Genomic DNA, 11974 nt, shown 5'->3' on the forward strand with positions numbered 1-11974 from the left:
GGAGTCAGCACCGCTTCTCTGCCCTAGAAGGGGCTGCATCTGCTCGCTCAGATCTCCTATGCTCCATTCCTAGGGCCCTGATGTTTCCACTGACCTGAGTCACTAATACAGCCTGCATCTTGCAATCTCAGAACCACAAGATTTCTAAAAGTTTGTTAAAATTTCTCCTTTTCCATCTCAGACTGTGGTAGTAATCTGAGTTAATCCTAGATCATTGAACTCTTCTCTACCCGGAGGACTATAAGAAGACATCTCCACGACTAGTCATACTGGTTTATTTACCCCATCAACCTCCCTCACGTAGGCAGGATCCTGAACGGTATTTCTGACCCTGCTTGTGCTCTGGCGCTCCATCCTCATCTTAATGGGAAAGCAGAAGTCCCGGAAACACCGCTTGAAGTTTTCGTCAAGGAAGGCGTAGAGAATGGGGTTCAGGCTGCTGTTGGTGTAGCCCAGGGCGATGCAGAAGTAGTAGCTGGAGAGGGCAGCCGTGCTGTGGGCGGTGCTCCCCAGGGCCTCCACGAGGATGAAAATGTGGATGGGGGTCCAGCAGACGACGAAGACCGCCACCACCACCAGCACGAGCCTGGTGATCCGCCGCAGGTTGCGGTCTTTCTCTCGGGAGCCGGAGAGGAGGCGAACGCTCTTTAACCGCAGGATCATGAGGGTGTAGCAGACAATGATAATGAGGACGGGGATGACGAAGGCAAAGACGAAGACACAGACCTTCATGAACAGGTCCCACCAGGAGTAGTCGTCATCTGGGAACTGTAGGGAGCACTCGATGACTTCCATGTCTGCAGGAGGGAACAAACCCACAAAAGGGAAATCCGTTAGCCAAGGGTTTCAAATGTGGATTTCAATTACTTTCATTACAAAGGTCCAATTATGGCGAGGTGATATTACCTGAAGCTGATCACCAAGCTAGGAATGAGGGCCGTGAGTATTAACCATCTTTTTTTTCCCACACATAGAACAATGAAGTCAGAAAGGTTACCATTCACTGGTAACAAACACACTGCTATAGAGTAAATAAGATCAGCCAGCAGTACGAATTATCTAGTTGTGGAGGCTGGTTTGATGCCGACTATTTTCAGGAGAGCTACCCTGTTAATTTACAGCAGGAGTACTTACTTGCACACCCATGTATTAACAATTCTCCCAGATCTAAGGCTCTGGCAATAAAAGCTAGTGGTGGTTTAGTCACTAAGGCGTGTTGGATTCTAGCGCCCCATGGACTGTAGCCCTCGAGGCTGTAGCCCCCACAAGACTCTCCAAGAAAGAATACTGGAGTGGATTGCCATTTCCTTCTCCTATCTGCAATAAATGATAAAATATTGCAAAACCAGCCGTTCGACTTAACAACAAAGCCAACTTGTCAGAAAAACCTTAAGTGGTTTACAGGAAATCACTATGTAGGTCCATAAGCATGTAAACCTGAAAAGGCAATGGCACCCACTCCAGTGCTCTTGCCTAGAAAATCCTATGAACGGAGGAGCCTGGTAGGCTGCAGTTCATGGGGTCGCTGAGGGTCGGACATGACTGAGCGACTTCACTTTCACTTTTCACTTTCATGCATTGGAGAAGGAAATGGCAACCCACTCCAGTGTTCTTGCCTGGAGAATCCCAGGGACGGGGGAGCCTGGTGGGCTGCCGTCTATGGGGTCGCACAGAGTCGGACACGACTGAAGTGACTTAGCAGCAAGCATGTAAACAAAATTTGTCTAAATATCACCCAGCTGCTGTGATTTAATAGAACCAGTGGTACTCATTGTGATTAAAATCATTGCTGAAACATGAGGAAACTTTTGAAGAAGAAAGAGGAGGAGGAGAAAAGGAGACGAAAGGAAACAGAAGAAAGGGGAGGAGGAAGAAGAGAGTCAGTACTATCATCTTCAAGGAAATTCATGCATCAGTTTTTTACTTTTGCCAACGTTGACTATGTAACAGGGAAAACAAATATATGATTACTTAGAAAATGACTTTATTTTGCTCTGCTCTTTGCTGGACAGCATTCTCTTTGGAGTGACCATAATATTAGAAAGAGCAGAGACTCAGGACAAGTACCTTTTATAATATTTTCCCAGAGGCCACCCACCCTCCCCAAGCTCTAGCCACTGAGCCCAGAGCAGGCTAAATTCTTTTTGCCCTGATTCTTCCTTACAGATAAAGAAACAATGAATGATACTAAGGTGTAGTTTTTATAATGAAAACGTGTCTTCTGACATTGGAAAATCTGCTACAAAAATAGCACAAGGATACTTTTCAAGCAGTGAAACAGCTCTATTAATCATGTTTTCTAAAACATCTTAATGTGCTCCTAATCATATATTTCTTTGTAAAACAAAATCTATCTTAGAATTTCAATTAGACATGCTTTAAAACACAAAGAATACAATCATTTCAGCCAATTAATGAAGACAACTGTTTCAGAGTCATTTTTATCAACTAAATACCAGATCAAACCTTCCAATAGTAAATGAAAACTCCCAGATTAACTTATAATTTTTGATTCCCTAAAAAGCTCTTGTCCTAAGTACTATTACTAGGAAGACTAAAAGAAACAAACAAGCATCTCTCAGTTTTTGCTTTAGTATTTATGGGAATAAGAACAGTTAAAATCACCTTTTAAAAAATTCACCACTATAATCATAGTTCAAAATGTATTTATTAAACAACTTTTTAGGATGGCACATTGCAATCTGGCTTCTTTGAAGGTTTTTTTCTTTCCTGCTTAAATTCTGTGTATTCCAACAGTGTCTTTCTTGTGGTTGACTTCAGCTTGAATGTCACTTTAAAGACATTTATACAGAGTTTCCATGGTGGCTGGGTGGTAAAGAATCCACCTGCCAATACAGGAGAGACGGGTTCAGTCCTCGATTTGGGAAGATCCCACATGCTGCAGAGCAACTAAGCCTGTGCCCCACAGCTATTGAGCCTGTGCTCTAGGGCCCAGGAGCCGCAACTACTGAAGACTGCTTGCCCTAGAGCCCGTGCTCAGCAACAAAAGAAACCACCACAAAGAGAAGCCTGTGCACAGCATCTAGAGAATGGCCCCTGCTTGGCACAACTAGACAAAAGCCCACGTAGCAGTGCAGACCCAGCACAGCCAGAAATAAATACATAAGTAAATACAATTGTAAAAAACACATTTATACAGAGGCAGATCCATTTGAATAGTCCTCTTCTCTGAAATTTGTATTCTCCCGCTATACTACCCTCTGGAGAAGGAAATGGCAACCCACTCCAGTATTCTTGCCTGGAGAATCCCAGGGACAGAGGAGCCTGGTTGAGCTGCCATCTATAGGGTCGCACAGAGTCGGACTTGACTGAAGCGACTTAGCAGCAGCAGCAGACTATACTCATTGTATTTTTTTATCATTATTCAAAGACAGAAGCCAGAGAGAAACCAGACAGTAGCTCTTTGTAATAATATGTTGCCTTTCCCAGTGTTTTTCTCTCTATCCAGAATGTAAATTATCTTAGGGTAGGGACCCAGTCTGCCTTGAATAATATTCAATTCCTGCCACACAAGGAGGCAGGAACATATGGTGTTTGAGGAGAATAAATTGTTAAATAAACAAATGAATACCACATGGAAATCCTTGAAAATATGGACTCAGTGCAGTAGTCATTATGGAAGAGTAATTTGATAAGATAATCAAGGCAACATAAGAGCTGATGTTTAATTTGGGGACATCTTTTAGCTCTGAGAATCAGCTTTCTCTTGCATGTAGTAGGAACTCAAAAATGTTTAATGATTTAAATCACTTAAGTAGTGATTTAGTAACTGAATGATACATCCAACATTGGAATACCCAAATATACAAAGTATATATACACAGAACTAAAGGGAGACATAGATAGAAATACAGTAATTGTAGGGGGATACAATATCACTCTTTCAACAAGGGGCAAATAATCCAGATAGAAAATCAATACAGAAATGCCAGATTTGAAAAAATTAAAAATGAACTTAACAGACATACACAAAACATTTCACTCAAGAGCAGCAGAAGACAAATTCTTCTTGAGTGTGCATGAAATAGTCTACAGTACATATATGTATATATACATATATGTATATACACACACATCATATGTTAGGACATGGAACAAGTCTTAACAAATTAAGAAGATCAAAATCATATCAAGTATTTTTTCTGACCACATGAAAATAGATACCAATGACAGGAAACAAATGGAAAATTCACAAATATGTAGAAATTTAACAACACAGTCTTAAAAACCTAGGAGTGGAAACAGAAATCAAAAGGGAAATAAAAAATTGCTTGAGATGAATGAAAAAGAAATACAATACACCAAAACTGATGGGATGTAGCAAAAGCAGTTCTCAGAGAGAAGTTTATAATGATAAATAGCTACATGAAGAAAAAAGTAAGATCTCAAATAAAGAACCTAACTGTACACATTAAGGAACTAGAAAAAGAACAAACTAAGCCCAAAGTTAGTAGAAGGAAAGAAATGAGAAAGAATGAATCAGAAATAATAAACAGAGACTAGGAAAACAATAGAAAAACAGCTTTTTTAAAAAAATAAAAATAACAAAACCTCAGCTACACTAAGAAGAAAGAAGACTCAAATAAGTAAAATTATTAATATAAATGAAAGAGGAGACATTACAACCGATAACACAGAAATACAAAGGATCATAAAAGGTGACACTAAACAATTATATGCCAAGAAATTGAACAATTCAGAAGAAACAGATAAACTTCTAGAAACATATAGCCTACCAGACTGAATCTGAAGACACAGACATTGGTCTGATTAGACCAATAACAGATACAGAGATTGGGGCTAAAGAAAAGCCTCCTTATGAGAAAAGTCAAGTGCCAGATGGATGCATCCAAGCATTTAAGATGCATGGGTTGAGACTTCCTGTCCAGGTGGCTGTGTTCTAATGCACTGACACCTGGCTCCTTTCAGCGAGTTTTCTCCACAACCGTGACTCTGTGAATCACCAGTGCCAGTCAGCTCTGCCTCAAGGGCATGGAGATGACCTAAAGGACTCCTTGGTCTGCCAGGATCTGGACACGCGTGTGATGCAGCACACCACAGTGAGCAGGCTAGCGGGCCTGGAGACACTCTCTCATCACATAATACAAGTGTGCTTTACAAAATAAAAGACACACAGAAAGGATGGAGCCTTTCTACAAGACTAGTTTTCACTCCTTCCTCCTCTATTTACTGCACAAACTAATCCCCTGGTGACACTGGTGCGTCTTTTCTTCCATCATATATGCACACGTTCATCTACAGCAACTCCTTCCAGGAAAACCTGCATCTATCTTTATTTCCTTTAAAAAACCTAATTGAAACCCAATTCCTCGAGAATGTCATTTTCTGACAACAATTACAGGAGTAGTGGTTAAGTCAACCGGTATAATGTGAAATGTAAAAATCAATTCTTTATTTGCCCTGGGAAAAACAGTCTCTCTTCTTTTATTATTAACCCCAGTCTTCTCATGTTCATGGAGCATCTCCTTTTGAACCTAAGTTATTACACACCAACCCCTAAGGCTCAGAAGAGTTTCCTGCAATTTTATTTCATGTGTTGTGTGCATGAAGAAGCAAAATCCTATGTGTAATTGTTGTTGCTGTTGTTCAGTTGCTAAGTTGTGCTCGACTCTCTGCAACCCCATGGACTGCAGCACACCTCTGTCCTCCACTGTCCTCCACTGTCTCCCAGAGTTTGCTCAAATTCATATCCACTAATCATATTAATGTAATTAATACTAAATAGTAATTAAATTAATCATATTGTTATGTAATTAGTGTAATTAATCATATTTTAAAGTTCTTCTCTAATAAAGCTTGGCATTTCTTAAAATTTATCAAGTATTATAGCTTAACATCTGTGGTATTTACACTGTAACTTCATTTTAAAAGAAAAAAGATTATGCTTCATTTGAAAATGTGTACCATGCAGGAGAAGCTATGGTTTTAGCACCTGCCTTTCCACTATGACCTGGAAAGTCTCTGCTTATCTGTACTCACAGGTATCATGAACCTCTCTCATAACCTGGAGCATTTAGACACCTGCTAAGGCAATAAATAGCTCCCCTCACCCCAGTGAATTTATATTAAAACAAAGATATTTTCATAGCTTTATCTTTCATTATTAAAGCTAAATTCCTAGAGCAGAAGTTCTTGCCTTGGCTATAGGTCAGAGTCATCTGGGGAAATCTTAAAACTCTTGACACCCAGACTGTGCCTCGGATCAATTAAACTGAACCCTCCAGAGAGGGACCCAGGCAGCAGAGTTTTTCTAAAGGTGAACTTCCAAGTGATTCTAACATGCATCCCAGAGTCAGAAGCACTGTCCTGGAAATACAGAGAAAACATCAAGTCCTGTTTGCATGGGGTGAAAAGCAATGAGTCCAAAGTTTGATGGCTTCGTTCATCTGTACTATCATCCATTGTGAACCTGATTTTGACTGACTTACCTTCAGAAGAAAGCTTCCCTGAGGGCTCAATGGTAAAGAACCCGTCTGCCAATGCAGGAGACATGGATTTGATTCCTGGGTTGGGAAGATCCCCTGCAGAAAGAAATAGCAACCCACTCCAGTATTCTTGCCTGGAGAATTCCATGGACAGAGGAGCCTGACACGCTGCAGTCCATGGGGTTGCAAAAGAGCCGAACACGACTTAGTGATTAAACAACAACCACCAACAAATAAAGTTGCCATGGAAATTAACCCCTTAGGAAAAAGAGTGAAGAGGCAGCCTATGACTTTAATGACTTAGGACCCTTTTTAGGGAGGAAAAAGAAGAGCGAAGTATATTTTAGAATTGCCAGGATGCGACAAAATTGTATTTTAAAAATCCACATGCCTGTGGTTCCTTACTTTGTCCTCACCCCTCCAGGTTCCATAAGCACTTTCTAAGTAGGGGATAGGATGGTGTCTGTGTTCTGGCCACGCCATCATCCCATCTTGTGTTAGACAAAGGAAGGAATGCAAATTGTTTTCTTTCTCATTTTCCATGAATTTAGGCATTATATTTCTGTTGGCTTTTGGCTTTTCTTCTGTACATGAGTCCTACTCACTCCCAAATTAAGAGTTTGTATAACTAGAAGCTATATTCTAAAAATGAAATAATGTGGCTGAATCACTTTTCTGTACACCTGAAACTACACCACACTTCAATAATTTTTCAATAAATCAGCTATACTCCAATGATTTTTTTATTTTATGAACAAGGACAAAATAAATCACAGAGTTTTTTTTGTTTTTTTTTTTTATGGAAACAGCCACCCTTACCTTCCCTAACTTTGGTTCCTCCAAGGACTATGGCAGAGATGCCAACAGATGAAGACAGGATCCAGATACAGATGTTGATGATCTTCGCCTTCAGGGGTGTGCGGAAGTCAAGAGCCTTGACGGGGTGGCACACGGCGATGTAACGGTCCACACTCATCATGGTCAAGGTGAAGATGCTGGTGAACATGTTGTAGTAGTCAATGGAGATGACCACCTTGCACAGCACATCCCCAAAGGGCCAGGAGTTCATCAAATAGACCGTGCTCTGGAAGGGCATAGTTGTGGTCACCAGTGCATCTGCCAAAGCCAGGTTGAAGATATAGATGTTGGTTGCTGTCTTCATCTTTGTGTATCTAAGAGACAAGAAACAAGATCATTTCTTTCCATCTTCATGCCATACTCACGAGGTAAATGTTTCTCTCAATTACTGAATGTTTCATCCACTTATTCTTTATGTATTTATCATGCAGACATTGGGGGTAGTAGAAAAATGGGCAAATATTTCCAATTTTATTTAGCTTTTATTCTAGTGCTTTGTTCCAAAATCTATTTAATTGTAAAAGGGTAAAAAAATGAGTTGGATAATCACTGACTCAACTGACATGCGTGTGCGCAAACTCCGGGAGATAGTGAAGGACAGGGAAGCTTGGTGTACTGCAGTTCATGGGGTCACAAAGAATCGGACATGACTTAGGGACTGAACAACAGCACAAGAAACAAGTAGGCTTCCCTCGTGGCTCAGTGGTAAAGAATCTGCCTGCCAGTCCAGGAGATGCGAGTTCAATCCCTGGGTCAGGAAGAACCCCTGGGGGAGGAAATGGCAACCCACTCCACTATTCTTGCCTGCGAAATCCCATGGACACAAGAGGCTACAGTCCTTGGGGTCACAAAGAGTTGGAAATGACTTAGCAACTAAAAACAACAAAACAAAAGAAACGAGAATAGATAGACAAGTGGATAAATATACATATAGATCTTGTCAACAAACTTGTGTGTCATATAGGTCTTTATTTTGTGACTAACATTGTAATCCTACACAAGATTGCTTGGCTTTCATTATTTTTTAATGCTTTTTTTTTTTCCCACTGTGTAAAACAAAGATAAAACATACCCAACTTTTCCTTAAGATTACTTTGAGAAATCAATCATTGTAATTATGTCTTTTGAAAATCTAAATGGTTTTTTATTTTTAAAATAATTCCATTTCAATGACTACAACACAACCAAGTGTAGATTTTTTTAACCAGTGACCTACAGCTTTTAATTTTAAATGTGTTATGTAAAAAAAAACAAACAAACAGGCTGAGTTCTCTTATACACAGTATAGCATGAAACATAATCTGGTATGGTATGTGAGAAATAAATATGTTCCTTTCACTTTCATCTTGAGAGGTTTATGAAGCACACAATTTGTTTCATCTTCCAACTGAGGGAACAGAAAATTTCAAAATAAGTCAGAAAGATTGCCTTTAAGCCCAAATTACTTCTTTCCATTTTCACATGAAGTTTAGAACAATTGCCTCTTCTATTAAAACTGAATTAATAAGATTGTTCTACTTACAGAATGCTTCCCCAGGGATCTATAGGGCAGGAAATGTTCCAGACTACCTCAGCAGGTTTTCTGAGGGCAGATGCTAAGATATGGTGAGGAAATCCATAGGGAAATGATTTTCTACACACCTCAGGGTTGTGGACCTAATCACAATTAATTCAACCACGTCCCATGTATCTTCAAGGAGCCAGACTTTTTTCCATATTAGGGCCCTGAGTTTAACTGAAGGTTATTTGTAAGGAGCTGATTACAGAAAATGACTTCTGCTTGGGCTATAAAGTATTATCAAGTGGTATCTGTGGATCACTGTGTCTGTGCTGTCTTTTTTTTTTTTTAATGCCTGAGTAATATTCCATTGTGTATATAAACCAAGTCTTCTTTATCCATTCATCTGTCAGTGGACATTTAGGTTGCTTCTATGTCTTGGCTATTATAAATAGTGCTACTAAGAACACTGAGGTACATGCATCTCTTCAAATTAGAGTTTTCTCCAGATATCTGCCCAGGAGTGAGATTGCAGGACCACATGGCAGCTCTAATTTTTAAGGAAACTCTATACGATTATTCACAGTGGCTACACCCATTCACAGTCCTATGAGTGGTGTAGGAGGGTGTGTTTGTCACTCAGTCCTGTCTGACTCTTTGCGACCCCATGGACTGTAGCCCACCAGGCTCCTCTGTCCATGGGATTCTCCAGGCAGAACACTGGAGCAGGATGCCATTCCCTTCTCCACGTGATCTTCCCAACCCAGGGATTGAACCCAGGTCTCCTGCATGGCAGGCAGATTCTTTACCATGTGAGCACTAGGGAACATTATCTGTTCAAATACTGTCTTCTTAAAAATATGGTTTTATGTTTGAAAAATGCATCTTACAACCCAGCCTCTTACTCTTTCAATCCCTAATACCAGCAAAGACTTGAGCCAGCAACACCTGTGACTTCTGCTCTCAGGTTTTGTAACATGATATTCTCCTCTATCTTTACAAAGTTAGACTGATGTTCTCTGCCTTACACATTTAGGTGGACCTGGGTTCTAGTCCTTAGTTTTCCCTCCAACTGACAGACTTTGGAGAGGTCACTAAAAACCCTGAGTTTCAGTTTCCCCACCCTGGAATGGGAAACTTAACACTTATCTCAGAGTGGTCCTGAGATAACCAAGGGAAGGCACCTGATCTGGATTTTGTCTGGAATTTATCGCATGCTTCCAGCTCCTCTCCCTGCTCTAATATGGGTGGAAGCTACCAGTTACCAGAGGAAGCAGAAGGGAACACAGTTTGTAGTTAACACCTCTGGTCGTATTTACCCATTTCAGCTTGAATAGGAAAGATAAAAGTAAAAATAAAGCCTGCAACCTTACGTACTAACACACCATGAATAGAAAGACACATGAGTTACAATAAAATAGCATATGTGTCTTTCAGGTAGTCAAAAAATACTGGATGATAACTTGCCCTGAAATTTTCAAAAATATTTTTATTAGATGTGTGAAATTGCTTAAGCCTTGAACTTTCAAAGAGTTCAAACCCTGTCATCAGATCTCAGAATGAGACAGATGACTACCTGCAACAAACATGTCTATAAATGACATTGATCGCAATTAAACTAATTGCAGTAGAAGTTGGTGCTCCCCAAGAAACAATCTCTCCCCATACACTTCCTGGAGGGGCTCTCTGTTACAGCCCGAGGGCCAAAGGTGTCTGCCAGGGACGGAGGGAGATGCTGGCAGCCCCTGCTGTGGAGACCCCTGCATCTGCTGACATCCGATGTCTGAGCATGAGGTGGATCATGCTCATGACACTAGTCGTAATAACCGTTTATCTCCAAACACTCCCTATGTCACACTCTGCTGTGCGCTCCACATGCCGTATCCCACTCAGTCCTCACAGTGACTCTACGTGGTGGGTACCAGCATCTTCACTCTAGAAACGAGGCACTGAGAACCGCAGGAGGTTGTAAATGTCTCAAGAGTCGCATGGTTAGAAGAGGCTTTGCAGGAACTCAGACCCAGGGATTTGAGCTCATGCCCACATTCTTGCATCTCTGCAGCACTTCATAACTTACAAAGCCCACCCAGTGTTTTGACTTCTACATATCCTATTTGATTTTCACAACAACTGCTCTTTGAGTTTCCCAGGGCATGTATGCCTTTTCCCTAATATGGCTGAAGAAAGTAGACTCAGGAGAGTAAACTGATTTTTCTAGTGTCAGAGAGGGAAGGGCCCTGTGGGAGGACAAGGAGGGAGCAGCAGGTCTCAGCCCCCACTCCAGGGCTCTGGAAGACACGTGCTTACAAGCCTACAACCCTGAAAAGGAGAACTCAACAGGTACAAGTATTAACAACAAATAGACTATGAGTACAAGGAATATATATTAAGTCTTTTATGTGCTCCACTGGACTGGATCCAGTCAACACAGGATTTTAAGACCTTCCCCCACCTCAAAGACAACCTGGTTGAGCCCCTGGGTATGGGTATTGTTTGCGTTGAACCAGAACAGAACAGCATGTGTTATTTCAATTATTATCTGTCTGCTGGCGGAAATAAACGAGTAAGCTTTCTCACCACAATCAGATAGGAAATCACTTTCCATTTCATCCATGCTGCCTGACAAAGACTCACAAGTCTTTCAAGTAAAATGGCACTGTGTGAGTGGGAATTCTTGGCTTGTGTGGAGCAGCCGGGGGTGGGCTGGCAGCGGGCGGCTGCACTTTTTGGCACACACGCTGCAGAAGCGTGTGGCATTAAGAGAGCAAAGTGTGTAGGCTGTACCCGCCAAACTTGCCAGTGTCACAAACCTGGTAACAACGGTGGGATGCAGGAAGCAGGCCAGCGAAAGGATCAGGAGGGAGCCCAGGGTGCCAGCCATGAGGAAGTCAGCGCAGGGCAAGGTCATGGATGGTGTCCCCGGGAGCTTAGAATCTCCCCATCACACATAAACTCAAGATCTTGAGTCCTTGTCAGAGAGATTTGTTGAGTGGCTTCTTAACTGGCAGCCATACATGCTGGTGTGATATCAAGGGGAACAAAGGAATCTGTGGAGCTCTCAGGAACCAATGTCACCACGTAGAGATTCTAGGACAGCAAGGCTCTCGCAGGAGAAACTGACTCAGAACCTATCACCAGGCAGAGAGTCTAG

The 11974-nt window shown here is 41.4% G+C and overlaps 1 protein-coding gene across 1 annotated transcript in view; it reads right to left on the reverse strand.

Annotated features, from left to right (window-relative positions):
- Nucleotides 1-259: 259 nt before the first annotated feature.
- The window catches only part of OPRK1 (opioid receptor, kappa 1), a 21708-nt gene continuing 9993 nt past the window's right edge, over nt 260-11974 (reverse strand). The window contains exons 3-4 of the mRNA XM_010838952.1: nt 7287-7639; nt 260-797 (exon numbers count right to left, since the gene is read on the reverse strand). Coding sequence (XP_010837254.1) covers nt 265-797; nt 7287-7639 — 886 coding nt within the window. The 3' untranslated portion in view covers nt 260-264. The remainder of the gene's footprint in view (nt 798-7286; nt 7640-11974) is intronic.

Source organism: Bison bison, unplaced genomic scaffold (genome assembly GCF_000754665.1).
Source record: "Bison bison bison isolate TAMUID 2011002044 unplaced genomic scaffold, Bison_UMD1.0 scf7180017864108, whole genome shotgun sequence".
Lineage (NCBI taxonomy): Eukaryota > Metazoa > Chordata > Mammalia > Artiodactyla > Bovidae > Bison > Bison bison.